Source organism: Arabidopsis lyrata (genome assembly GCF_000004255.2).
Source record: "Arabidopsis lyrata subsp. lyrata unplaced genomic scaffold ARALYscaffold_1, whole genome shotgun sequence".
Taxonomy (NCBI): Eukaryota; Viridiplantae; Streptophyta; class Magnoliopsida; order Brassicales; family Brassicaceae; genus Arabidopsis; species Arabidopsis lyrata.
Genome location: NW_003302555.1, coordinates 29,126,965 through 29,141,760, shown reverse-complemented (window position 1 = coordinate 29,141,760; position 14,796 = coordinate 29,126,965). Strand labels below are relative to the sequence as shown.

Here is a 14,796-nt window from a genome sequence, read left to right as displayed (position 1 = left end):
AATTTTCATATATGTGCATTTGGCTTTTATATGTTAAATGTCAATCTGTTTGCATTGGTAATATAATTCTCAGATTTTAGATATCTTGTATTATATGATTTATTTAGATGTGAAGGATTAAAATAATTTTAATCAATATAAATTGCACGATAGTTTGATTTTATTAAGGAAAAATTAATTTTTGATCATGTAAATATGGCTGTGAATAGTTTTTTTCATATGCAAAAACTGATTGTTTGAGATAATAATATGTTTTAATTAATTAGTTTGCATGATATATATTGAACTTAATAACATAATTAACATGTTAATACAAAATAAGGTAACCTCTCATACATGCTGGGCTGTAGACAACAAAGTCCTTTAATGTTACTGGGCAAAAAAAAAAAATGCAAAAGAACCGGTCGGATTAGTTGATCTGATCCGGTAACGTACCGGCCGGTTAACACAGACTTGATCTCGTTGGTACAGTGAAGACGGGTCATTTTCAATTCCGCGAAACACAATCAACCTAACTTCTTCTTCTCCATTTTCTTCATCTTCTTCTCCATTTTCTTCATCTTCTTCTCCTTCTTCTTTAATCTCGTCTTCTTCAGCTCAAAACCTAAACCAAACAAAACCTTAACACCACTTCTTCTCTCGATCAATCAATCAGCGATTATTCACCTTTAATCGACCATAGATCTTTCCTTAATCGTCGATCCCAATTAACATGGCTTCGAACGGCGCTTCTCCGGTATCTTTCTCACTCGATATCTGTCTGCTACAATTTAGTATCTTTATTTTGGCTCCTTTTCTAATTGACAGTCTTAAACTTCTCCATTTTGTCAATTTCGGAAAATGCGTAGAGGATTGTTGATGCTACTGATAACAGCTTGGATAAGATCAAGCAGCAATTGGAATCGAGGGTTATCGGAACTTGCTTCTGGGACCTCTTATTCAAGCGAGCTGAAACTGTAAGTTCAATTCTTATTCTGACAATAGTATATTCAATAGTTTGTAACTCAAATGATTTTCAGTGTTCTGAGCACAGCTAAACTTTGAATGACATAGCAACTGTACTGATTTGCTAATCGATTAATGTGTGTTTGTCTAGGAATTAACATAGAATCCGACTAATTGAAAGTTATAAACTCCTCAACTTAGCATAAGCAGATCAAAAAATGAAGAGAAGGTAAGAGTACAGTTAGTGATTTTGGGCGGCATAAAGGACTTTCTGATGATTATTTTGAAGTATCTAACCCTTGCTGTATATTAAATAGGAAGCTTCTACCATCAGAAGCATCAGGACAAAAATCTGAAACAAAGGAGAATCAAATCTACATCCGCATCTATGCAAGGTTAGTTTACACTTTCTTCTCACTGAAATGTAATTTATAAACATCTACAACATTTTCATTAATGTTAAGCTAAGATAAATTGAGTGAAAATGAGAAAACTAAATGATTGTGCATCTGCTTGATTGATTGGTACTTTATTCAATACATAAAAAGAAAGACATAACCAAATATGACGAAAGTAAGAGTGTTTAAAGAAGTCAAATATAGTTAGCACAATAACTGGAATTGAAAGTCGATTGATTGGTTGTTACTTTCTTTTGAACCATGAGACATTGAATCTGTGAAAAGGTAAGTAGATTGTTAGTCAAATATATGATTGATTGACTGGGGGTTTTGCTTACCATAAAGCAATTATATTATAAAATAAAATGGTAAACTAAACATACCTTATTTGATAAGATTGTTTGACAAATAATGCAAGAAGCATTATGAGTCAATATTCTGAAAAACTTCTTTGAAAACAACATTAGTTGTTTGCTTTTGAATCTTCCCTTCTTTGTCTAGAATCAGAATTTTCAAACCTGTCTTTGAGGTAACCCTAGATAAAGCAACATATAGTTGCCCATGAGAAAACACTGGCTTAGGCAGATAGAGTCCAACCCTCTCTAGTGATTGTCCCTGACTCTTGTTGATAGTCATAGCAAATGCTAGTGATACTGGGAACTGTCTTCTACGCATCCGAAAAGGTAGCTTTGTATCGGATGGTGTAATATTGATTAATGAAATCAAAACAATATCACGAATTCTGTCTCCGGTTATAACTCTTGCTTGAAGAACACGTGGGGTCATCTGAGTTACCTGAAGCCGAGTACCGTTGCATAGACCACCTTTAGGATCAATATTCCTGAGTAACATTATTGGAGCACCAATCTTCAGACGCAAAGCATGGTGTGGCAAACCTGGTAGCCTGATACTGTTTAAGAAATCTGGTGTGATAACAGGATTTTTAAGTGAATCGGAATCTTCAGGATCAATACTATCAGCACTGTAAAAAACTTGCTCATCACCTGTTGAAAAAATAAAAAAAAAAACCTTTTAGCTGTAAGAAAGACTTGAAGGAAATAATTTCACAAAGCTAGTAAGCTATGACTCACCCTCCAACTTGTCTAACATATATTGGTTGATTGTGTGTACATCATCATTGGTTGGCGCCAGAATTGCTCTCTTTTGAAAAAATACTGGATCTTCAGTACCTTTTAACATGGCTGGATCTCCATATATCTCACGAGTAATGGATTCAATTGGATCTTTTGCTTCGGTAATCAGAAGTTCTTCAGGTATATCAATTAGAGCCTCACCATCATTAGGTTCTGCAATTCTACCATCACCAACAGCTAGAAGCCAATCACTGAATTCTTTGATGTCTTTTGCTTCTTCTACACTCAAATCCTTCTTAAGTAGCCTCATGTTCTTAGTAAGCTTTAGAACCTTACAGTGATCCCAAAGATAAGACGCATTAAGAGCTGCCATCACAATCTCAGCCCTGCCTGCACCAGCGATAACAGGTAGAACTTGTCTAAAATCACCTCCAAAGACAACAACCTTTCCACCAAATACTTTGCTATCTTTATTACCAATGATATCACAAAAACTCTTATCTAGAGATTCAAAACACCACTTGCTCATCATAGGTGCCTCATCCCATATAATAAGAGAAGCTTTCTTTATCAGATCAGCAAGATCAGACTTCGGCTTTATCCTGCACACTGAACTGCTATCAGGTTTAAGAGGTATGGCAAACCTTGAATGAGCAGTCCTTCCACCTTCCAACAACAAAGAAGCGATACCACTTGAAGCCACGTTTAGAACTATATCTCCTTTAGATCTAATAGCAGCTGAAAGTGTTTTCCAAATAAAAGTTTTTCCTGTACCTCCAAATCCATACACAAAAAAACACTCCACCTAGATCATTGAATACTGCAGTGGTAATCTCATCATAAACACCTCTCTGCTCCGGTGTCATAATATCTATCCACTCAGCATGCTTTTCAGCCAATGATGTACGGTCATACCTCATTTCATCAACAATCAAACGGTTAGAATTATCTATACCTTCTCTAGTTGGCTTAGGAAAGTTTTGTATATCTTCAAGAGTACCTCCATTAGACAACATCATTTTTTCTAGTTCTTGAAGAGTGTAGTTCCTAAATTCTGCCTCTGTCAGATTCAAATCTGCATATAAAATAAATGGCAATGTCAAGAAAAAAATAGAATCATTGCTTATTTAACTGAGAAAATGGATATGATATAACTTTAGCAATTTCATTATTTATCACACCTTGATTGTCAAACTCATTTCTCTTCTTCTGTTGAATATCTTCTGCTAACAAATGCCACGTCTGTTCCCAAACATATTTTGGCCTAGATAGTGAATCAGATAGTAGCAACATAGCGAAGAAATTCCTCAAAAAATCACCAAAACAGAATTGACTCGCATCAACCAGACTGTCAATGAACACCTGGTCATCATCTAGAATTCCTCGTGCAAAACATGCTTCTTTGTAAGTTGGATAGACAACACCATTATATGTTTTAATGTCATCAAAACATGTAGGACCTCTGACGATGTTAAGTAGGACTCGTAGAAAATATTCATCTTCTAGCTTCCTGGGAACATAATTAATCCGACCTAAGGACCATCCTCTAGACCTCTTATTCCACAGCTTATTAGTTCCATCCCATGTAAAATATGCAGGTATCTCTGCATATAGGAGTTCTCGAGCACGCTTTCCATTTTTTCCAATTCCATCATTCCTATTCAATGTTAGCCATGCCATGAATTGAGAATCTCGATTGAGAATTCTGTCCAAAACATCTGATATCACCTCTTTTCCTTTAAAATAAGCTGGTTGCTTTCCTTTTACATGAAAAGATAGCTTCAAAACAGGTGTTGATTTATGCTGTATCGGAAACTTAAAAATTCTCCAAATTGCTTCAGATGCTGACACATATCTACAATTTTGAATAATAAACAAAGCCATTTCAGGATCCAGACTGACCAATCACAGAAATAAACTGAGAAAGAGCAAAATTAGGATACAATACCTGCAATCAAAATAATCTTTTATTTCATTCTTCTTTTTCTCCTCTGGTAATGGTTCTGATCCATTAGCTGTTTGATCTACGTGTGAGCCATTATCTGTTGGTGGTGGCTTGACAGGCTCCACAACAAATGCTAACTTATCTGGGCCTTTATTTATATACTTGAATAAGTATTTAATAGACCCAGTTTGATTACACCATTCAACGTTAATGTGAGCACCATACCTAACTGATAGTTTTTTATTGTATGGAACGACATACCTATTATCACATTTAATTCCACATTTCTCAACATAGTGGTCAGAGCGCCTTCTTCTATAGATAGGAAAACCATCAGCGCCTACCTTGGTGATATCCTCAAATTTTTTAGGATACGATTTAGAACACTGGCCATCCACCATACATGGAGAACTCATATTTGCTGCACCACATGGGCCATGAATCATTGAATTACTAACAACCTCATAAAGCTCTGGTTCTGTTTCTTTATCTGGAATCTCAGCAGATATCATCCTGTCAATATCGCTTGCTGTTGGAAGTTTGCTTTTAGCATCCATGAATAAAAGAATGTGAGCATGTGGAAGGCCTCTTTTCTGGAATTCTACAGTATACATAGCTGCATAACATAGAATATAGTGTGAAAATATTGAAATAGTCTCAGTTTATTGTTATTCTATTGGAAGTAGTCAGACAACTTACATGCGACAGTCTTTCCAAGCATCTTCTTTTCTGTTAGATCGTTCATCAGAGAATCCAACTTGATTTTGAATATCCTAGCAACAATGTCTGGCCTATCCTCAGCAGTTAACCCTCTTGCTGTGACATATCTTGTTATCTCAGGCCACTTAGGGTTACATGTAAACGTGATGAATAAATCCGGGAAACCATAATGTTTACATATGGCCATAGCATCATAATAACTCTGAACCATATACCTTGGACCACCCGTAAAAGATGCTAGAATCAAAATCTGATTTCCTTCTTCTTCCATATTTGTTACACCAGAGTCAGCAGCTTCTTTTAGTGAGTTTGCATTCTCACATCTAAGCTTAGACTGATTGAACCTTATGTAGGATAGACGATTTGATTCAATAGTGGTGTAAGCGTCACAAAGAAACTGCTGAAACAACCTCTTCGACAGTAGAAGAGTATGGCACTCACCTGGCCTCTCCTGAATACGAAATGCAAACCACTGACGCATACTAATACACTTCTTCTTCTTCTGGTTATTACCCTTATAACATTTCTCTATACCTGGGGTGTAACCATCTTCACCATAGCAGAAAATCAGAGGATACTGAAGAGCCAGATAAGAAATATGAATCTGGCTAATCCTGGTTAGGTGGCCTGTAGTCCTTTCTTGAAGAACTATATCACGGTTTGGCATACCTTCTGTAAAGTCTCCTGGGATTAACGCTGCAACCTCCGAAGTCGTAGGCATGCTGTAAGTCCTTCCATCAGCACCTTTACGACCAGAGCATATCCTCATATGAAATGGTTGGGGATTAACTACCTCAAATCTTTCCTTGGCAATTCTAAAATTCTTGACATAAGGATTAACTTCATTGAGCATTTTCATAATGGCTTCAATTGTCTCTTTGTTCAGTATATCCTTGCTTCCTCTTCTAGATGATTCTTTCCCCTTGCTACATTAAAAAAAAAAAAGATGCCCATGATTGAGTAATACCACAACATAGAAATACAAAAGAATTTAATAAGCCTGTTAAGTAGAAATAATACTAACCCAATAACAGTTGCTCTGTTATCTACTTCATTCTCAGTATCTACTATATAGAGTTGTGAATACTTCGCATAATCACCTTCTGCAGGTTTCAAACTGCCTATCAAATGATAGTTACCTCCTTGTAAACGAAACATGCTTGGACCTTTACCCTTAGGTATAGACTTATCTACTTTCCCACCTAGTGAGGTCATTGCGAAAACCATATTCCATATTCTCAAGTGCTTTATGTAATTCCTACTTTGAGGATCTTTCCCAGTCATAAATTTCTTGATCAATTCTGGTGACTCTTTAAGAAAATGCAGCTTAACAGAACCTTGACCACAACATAGTGTAAATGTAGGATCTGTCGTTTTAACTTTTTTGTTTATTCTTTCAGCATGCCATATCAATGCACCACAATACTTACACGAGTAAGTAGGGTCACCATGATCAAGATAAGCTGAAAAACATAAATATGTTTCTCATAAGTTTCATATTCAGAATTACCAAAAATAAAAAAAGTACTGGGAAGGGCAAGAAAATTTACTTATTGGTTTGTTTTTCTTTTTTGATTTTCTTTTCTTTTTTCTTTTCGGAGGCACATTTCCTTCATGTGTTTCTTGCTGAACAGACTCAATAGATGATCTTGCCAAATCATTGGTATGAGATGAGACTTCAGTTATGTGTGACATCATTTCAATCTGTTCCTCGTCAGAAACTGACATTTCATTGTTATCTACTACTTCATCTTCACCTTCACTGCAACTAAGATCATAGCTTTGAGCTAGTGTCTCATCTTCATTGACATTACCAAACTCAGGATCATCATACATTTCATCATCTTGGCTATAATCACTATCTTCATTATCTATTACTTGAGTTGTATTCTGACCTTGAGAATACAAAACAGGAAAATAGGTTAAGACATGCCTCTTAATTACATTTTGCTTCCAAGCGAAAAACAATACAGTAAAGACTGTTACCTTTAGATGAAGAAGAGGTTTCTGCATTTGTAAAATCAATATCTAAGTTTTTCCTTGGCAAATTTATTCTATGAGAAACAAAGCTTGATGTCTGGAGGTTGGTTATACATGATGGATTTCCAGTGTATTGAACACCTACAACAGATATTAAACTTATTACTTATACAATATACTTCTCTATTTAAAACATTATCATACCATAATTGTTGCAAAAATTATTCATATGTGGAACTTAATTAATCTAACCACCTATTCTCTTTGGTGTTACAGAAGGTGGAGGCATTATTGGAGTTGTAGGTGTTCTGCTAAAAAGACTCTGGCTTGTATTAGTCATGGCGCTTAATCCAGATGGAGTTAACAATGGGTTAGGTCTGGTGTAAGGAGAGCAAGGCTTGGACATTTTTCCACGAAGTGAACCTGTTTTAAAACTCATCAAGATTTAGAGATAAAGGTATTTTCTATTTATCTTTGATGAGAATGAAAACAAAATAATTGTAAATGAAAACTTGTCTATAGAAATTAACCTTGATTCTTACTGTTCTGTTTTGCAGATGAAGATGTATTAGCATCTGCAGAGTTCTCAATGGGGCTAACTTGTGGGTCTGGAAGGTTAGTAATATCTCTAAAAGCACTACCAAACGCTGTACTAAGAGGGACAGAACCATTCCTGATTATAGGTAGATTAAACTGAGAAATGTTCCTTAGTCTAGTGTAAGGCTCATTTCCTCGATTACGTTTGGGTGGATTAGACTCAGGAACATTATTTTCTGTTGGAGATAGAGGTTTTTTTTTCATATTGTAGTCTAAGAATGTCTATAGATGATTAGACTACATGGTAACTATATAAAGGAGATTAAGGTCTAAATAGAAAGCATTTTGATATCTGTAGATTGACTATTATTGTTAAATGATTGTCTGTTGCCAAAGATATAGGAACTAAGATATGTTATTTTCTATAAGTAATGAATGAGAACCTTTAGATAATATGCGGAATATACCAAACTATAAGATTGATTCGGTGATTATAGTGATTATTGTTGTAATTATAAGATTACTAACTATATTTTTTGTATCAGGAAAGAGAGCAATGAAATATTCTTGATATACACAATCAATAGCACATAAGGAAGATGGACTATTCAAATAAGGTAAATTGAACAAAACTGATAGTTTAGCAAATATCTCAAAACTTGTTAATTTATCTAATGAAATTATTACTTTGATACAGTAATTATATATTTTATTGATCATATACTAAAACTTACTATAAAACAAATAACCATTAGAGTAGATTAATTAGATAAACATTAAATTCAAATAAAGGATAAAGCAGTTGATAGTCAAAAGAAACTTAAAACAAACTTGTCTTCATAAACATAAAACAATAGAGAACCGAGAAAGTATTTTTGTAATAATAAAACAACTGCAGCCACTGGTAGAACCAAACTTAGCTTCCCATCATCACACTTCCAACTTCATTCCAACATCCTGAACATCATCTTGTTGTTCTGCAAAGCCACGGCTGTTTCAAAAAAGAGAAACATTACTTAATCCAATCAGTAATCATAGCATTTGATTACTTATTTAACTTCTGATAGGTATCTACTTACATGTATCTCGGAATGTCCAAATCAGGAAAGGTTGGATCAAGGAAAAGCCTTGAACAACCATACTCACTCATCAAACAGTTTTGACCTATTAAAACATGTTGATAGTTACCAGTTAAAGTTATTGTCTAATGTATTTGACAGTTATATATAGTTTATAGGAAAATAACTAACCTTCAAACTCAGCAACCCTCCAAAAACGCAGGACAATGACAACTGGGTCATAATTGTATGTCACAGAAGTTATTTTCCTAAACCATTTAGTCACAAACGCCTGACAGGACCTACCCTTTGCAACACAGATTGTTTTCCTACCCCTACATGATCACAGATTCAATGCATTCAATACCACATCGCCAATATAGATACTAATTTGAGATATCTATTAAAATAAAACTTACATGTCATCCTTGATTTCGACAACAACAAATCTGGTTTCATAGTCTGTCTCTCCTTGACGACAAACAAATGGAAATCTTTGAATAGCAGAGACACTCGAGACCACACCAATAGCATCTGAAAACAAATTTCAAATATACTTAATTAAAGTCAGAATAAAGCAAAGTTTTACTAATTTCAATCAATAAATAAATATACTTGAACCTGACACATGTTGCTTATCCTCTAATCCAGCATACTCAACTTCATCAGAATGAATGAAGTTGCAGAAATTTCCATTACATCTAGGAGACACAGGCCACATAGTGGTAGGCCATATACACTCTAGTGCAAAACGATTCCAGGAGTACTTAACAGGTTGAGTAGATGGTACCACATGGAAGTCAGCCATGTAGTACCAGTGACCCTCCTTGAGACCTGGCCGGAAATTGTATAAGTAGTTTCCAGGAGGGATAAATGCATCAATCTGATTGGCCTAGGCATATAAGAAGAACTAAATAGTAAGTTTTCTCTGTGAAGATTCAAACAAATTAGTAAATCTGTGACTTAAGAAACAGAGGTTCAATAGAAGAAATTTGCTAACCTTTTCATCAGTCAGAATCATAATCGTAGGTTCATCAATAGCGTCTATACCTTGATTCCAGATAGATAAAATCTTCACGTACAAAGTCCATCTAGGTCTTTGCAGGTTGAGATCGGAAATGTAGTCAATAGTACCCATTAGAATCACAGAAAGTGTAAGTTTTTCTCAGTTTTTTTTTTATAGAGAAGGTTAGGTTTCTGAAAAAATCTAAAGGTTAAGTCTGAGTATTTATAGAATCGTGTAGAGATGTGAATGAATAGATTTAATTTCCTATATAAAATAGATATTATATATTGTAAATCATTGAAACCGTTTGAGATAAGTAAAGTTAGATATAATATATCAAGGAAACTGAATCGTTAGCCTGTAAAAGATCTTTATTCAATATTATAGTAATGATTATATAAAACTGTGCTTTCCATATTACGATTTCCAAGAATTTCCATCATTGTTTATAATAGAGATTTCGTGTAGCAAACATAAGGATGTTATAGCGGTTCTGCTTTAGGTTTTGAGGTCTAATGATTAGATTAAACTAAATAAATATGCTATTTCAATAACTGAGTAAGACAACGGTACAGTAGACAGAAATTGAAACAGGTTTATTAGAGGAGATTAACCAAAAAACCAAACTGAAACATCAATTAAAAACCAAAGTAAAAAACCAACAAATGTCTAACAATGAAATTTTAAAAAACTTGGAATTATGATAACTCCTTATTGCTTAGCAAACAGGTGCTAGATCACTATTTCTCTTTTTTGATCTTCATTCCAACTGCTTTAGCCACATGCCTAGTCTCCTTTTTCTCATTCACAGGAAGATCACCACTGTCTTGAACACCCTTTCCTTTGTTGCTTTCAATCTTGACATTCTCTACCTTCACAACTTCAGAGATCTTGTTAGGAACTCCATTTAGAGACAGACCATTCTCCTCAAATTCTAGTTCTGACTTCTGTAAGTCTTTAGGCTCGATGCACACCTTCTTAGAACTGGAGGATTGCTCTGACTCAGACAGATTAGGAGCATAAACACGCTTGGAAGATGGAGTAGATGAGTCAGACGTGTCTTGACTCATTGTTAACATGAGACACTGAATATAGAGATTATCAGTAGGAGAGATAGTTGATATAATTTTAAGGAGATTAGATAGTTAAAAAATGTTACCTGATCTCCAGAAACAATTGAGGCAGGATTAACCAATTGTTCAGATTCCTCAAGGACATCTTCTTGCAAGAGTCCATCTTTGTTTAGGATTCTTGAAACCTTGAAAGAATCCTTACCATCCCAAATGTTTTCTTTCTCAACACATAGCAGAAAGAGAAAGGTCTTGCCAACCAAATTCCTTATTACGTCAGGCAAATCATTAGGGTCCTCAATCTACATAAGGAAATTAGTACTTATCAGTTGAATGTTTCATATATATCAATTACATATATAATTCACATAATAGAATGTTACCTCATTGAATGATCCACCTAGCAATGATGCAGCAGTTTCACCAACAATTTTTGAGCATATACTGTCAAACAAAAGACATTTTGTTTCACCAGTGTTATCCATCACCTTAACATATAGCATGTACCTTCAATAAGAGAAGTCATATTAGTAATTATTTCAAAGAAAAAACACAAACTTATAAATATGCATTATTATCAGATTAAGAAAAGAAGTCTCACTTTGCTACAACATTAGTGACATCATTCCTGCAGACGTCACACCAAAACTTTGGCTTTTGTTTCTTCATGGAAGCAGTATTCACTCCAGAATGAATGTGAGTGACCTTTTTATTACAGTTACGGCAACTAAAGTAATACCAAGCCCAATCTGTATCAATTCCATAGATTGTGCAGATAACTCTAGCCTTTCCAATCTACAGGGTATAGGTAATTAATGAGATTTCACACACTAAAGTAGATAACAATGCTATATGAATAACTCAAACAAATACAAACCTCTGTTGAGTTAAAAAGATCTGATATTGTATTCCTTTCAAACTGAAGACAATCATCATCCTTATTCACTGTAACCATCTGGAACTTAGGAACACTTTCACGGAAAGTTAAGGCTAGACCATCAGAGGGGAGACTGTTAATAGAAAAAACAAAGAATGTAATTTTCAGTCAGTTATAATAAAACTATAAGTTTAGAGTAGTTTGAAAAATAAACTTATACGCTCTGGTGAAAGCTTCAATCTCAGGGAAAGGTGGATTGATGTGAACTTGTGAGGCATCAAAGGAATTAGAGAGACTCCTAACACCTAGAAAGAAAACAGGAACAATTGTCAAATAAAACTTTATTCATTACAAAATCTTAGGTAGAAATAGTAATTTACCTTTGTATGCCTTAATCTTTGCAAATCTGATAACACAGATCACCATGATTCCATCAGCTGCTTGGCATGCTTGAAACATTTTTTCAGCAAATGCCCCCCAGAGTGTGCATGACATCCTATCATCACTGCAGTAGAAAACATGTAATCAAATATTAGATCATATCAAATCTCATTCTATAAGTTCTCAGGTTACTTAATAATAAAACAACCATATCAGATCACTCACTGTTCATCACGCAACTCAAAGTCAAGCTTAGTGGTTGGCTTGTTATTAGCTTCAAGGACCTCTAGCTCACCAATATTCACCACTTGACCCATGACATCTATATTTGGTTCACAACAGTACATTTAGTATATACATAAATTAACAGAATTGATTTAAGACATGAGAATGTATATTTTAGAGCATTACATACCAATCAACATGTAAGGATTTAAATCGCCATTCTGTATTCTGCTAAACCTTGCCAGAGTTAAGTAGCTTGAATCAGAGACAATGTCAGACCGTGTCACAGTAGTGCCATTCACAAAGGACATCTTGTATAGATGACCGGTTGGTCTGAATTGCCCTGCTGCATGAGTAAGTGTAAAATGTTCAATGAACTTCCACTCATTCACTTGTAGGCTGTTAACATATTTAGCAACCAAATCCTTCTTCACAGAAGCATGAATCTTGACACCCTGTTTTAATAATGAAGTAGAATTAGAGTTAGGTTTTTAGATGTTGCTCATGTATAGAAATATAAAATGCTACTCTCTGATATATTGTTGTTTTACCTGTGAATCAGCGAGGACCAACTCAAGGGTTTCACCTGTGTTGTTGGTATACTGGCGCCAAGAATGGAGCACCTTAACCTGGACACGCCAAGATGTCTTGTATGGTCTGACATCTCTTAACATTGCAAATTGGGAAGCCATTGGTGAAGGTAAATAAAGAAAATTTTATTATCTGATATATTGCTATTGGGAAATGAGAGAGTGTGTGAATAGAGACGATGGAAATGAGCGGCTATTTATATAGTTTGAATTAGTAGGTTCCATTAGGTTTAGGCGAATATTATAAAATCCTTGATGATCAAGGATTAAATATATTGCGTGATCTTAATTATTGGAATAAAAGAGAATATGCTAGGTTTATTGAAGCGAGAATATAGATGAAATCTCTTCTCTATTAACTATTTTCCATCTCAATAAGATCATTCGATGATTGCTTTAGTTGATAGAAAGAAATGATAAATGGAGTAGTTACTATTGCGTTTTAATAGGGAAGATTAGATATGCTATGAATGTTTGCTTCTTTATTGGTGTAACTGCAAATATTTTGTGTATCTTTAACTGAGATTGAATTGAGAAACTTAATCATTTTTGCCATGAATGTAGGTCGCAGCAACTAAGGAAAGATTTGGTGACTCAAAATCGGAGCAAACAATTAAATTAGGCAAGATCCGAGATTCTCCTAATCGGGTCTAAAAACAATTAATTCCGGGTCAAAATTTTGACCCGATTTGGGTACCCAAAAACTGCTGCAAAAATGTATAGTAGATTACAGTTCAATTATATGTCGAGTTTTGCATGAAACCCGAACCGGAGATACTACCAGGTCACGGTTCAATGGTCAAACCACCCGGTCCGGTCTGGGTCTAAAAACACAGTTGCAGTGGCTGCTGCTACTGTCAATATGTTCACTTTCATCCTTTTGCTTGGTGCTTCTTCAGCTTCCGATACTATTTCGAGTCGCCTTTGTGGCTTTCCTTATCCTCTTCCTTTCCAAAGGACACAAAGCTTCAACAGACTTTCTGCTAGCAGGCTGAGACTTGATCCACTTCCAACGACCCTCAGCAGGAACCAAGTGATATATCATGCCATGAAGGAGAAGAAAGAGAGCATGTACTAACATATCAAAATCCCATGATGGACTTTCTGTTTTCACAAACAGGTCAGTGGCCTTCTCAAGCACTAGGATATTAGGTGAACAATTTAGAACATTAGCTACATCTGAACTTTCCGCCAGCACTTCTCAATTCTGTAAACCCCATCGTATCTCTCACTAGCTTCTTCGGAGGAGTCAGGAGCATATGCAGAATATATGAATGAATAAAGATAAAACTAGAAAAGAACTAGTGAGATAGGATGGGGTTTTCAGGATTGAGATCGGCTGGCGAAAAGTTCTTTTGTTGCCACTGAGATCTCTTCCCCCACTGCAAGATACGTTAACACATATTGAAGGCAAAAAGAGAGGAAGTCTACCAAGAAACTAGAGCAAGGCTAATTCTATAAGCAATGGCAAAACTCAATAGTAATAAATATTTCACGATTCATAACGAAACATTTCCAAGGAGTTATTGATTAAGAAAAAAAAAAAAAAAAAAAAAGAGTAATCAATTGCACCAAAGGCTATGAGGAATGCAAATCCAACCTTCTAGAGAGTGCTATTGACTGAGCTCCATACCTTGACTTCCAAGTAATATAATGCCACTAACACGTATGTGTAGTTATTAGGCAGCTTAATTAAATAAAGTGAACAATATAGTAACCAACCAAAACCAATAACAAGATTCAACAAGCATTAACAAAATCAAAAAGCATAAGAAACACTTATATAATCTATTGATTGCACAAATCTATAAAAGCCGGACCCGGAGAGTGAATGAACTACCGTGACTGGTTTCTCAGACATACAGAAGCAGATGTTACAAACAAGGGTTTCTCGAACTGAAGCTACAACATCATCCTCGACTCCCTTATTTTTCTTTAAGCAATCGTCTTCATCTCCCGTATCATTATCA

General features: G+C 35.1%; 1 protein-coding gene and 1 long non-coding RNA gene across 5 annotated transcripts; one reads left to right on the top strand and one right to left on the bottom strand.

Moving 5' to 3' along the window:
- The first annotated feature begins 564 nt into the window (after window positions 1–564).
- LOC9327880 lies at window positions 565–13,588 on the top strand. Of its 2 annotated transcripts, XR_002329772.1 has the most exons (9): window positions 565–736; window positions 849–956; window positions 1,097–1,174; window positions 1,263–1,340; window positions 7,359–7,539; window positions 7,640–7,697; window positions 8,165–8,236; window positions 12,799–12,936; window positions 13,391–13,588. It is a non-coding gene; the product is annotated as an uncharacterized LOC9327880 (long non-coding RNA). The 2 variants fall into 2 exon arrangements; XR_002329773.1 differs by lacking the exon at window positions 1,097–1,174.
- On the bottom strand, window positions 10,651–12,936 carry LOC110225433. Of its 3 annotated transcripts, none has more exons than XR_002329770.1 (7): window positions 12,788–12,936; window positions 12,427–12,691; window positions 12,237–12,333; window positions 12,011–12,135; window positions 11,851–11,935; window positions 10,843–11,763; window positions 10,651–10,768 (listed from the first exon to the last, which is right to left on the bottom strand). XR_002329770.1 is itself a non-coding variant. In XM_021015173.1 (6 exons), the coding sequence occupies exons 1-6, from the start codon at window positions 12,926–12,928 to the stop codon at window positions 11,577–11,579; spliced, it is 900 nt and encodes a 299-aa protein (XP_020870832.1). In that variant the 5' UTR covers window positions 12,929–12,936; the 3' UTR covers window positions 10,651–11,576. The 3 variants fall into 3 exon arrangements, 1 of the variants encoding a protein (XP_020870832.1); XR_002329771.1 differs by having other exon boundaries at window positions 10,651–11,055; window positions 11,137–11,763; XM_021015173.1 differs by having other exon boundaries at window positions 10,651–11,763.
- Window positions 13,589–14,796: the final 1,208 nt, after the last annotated feature.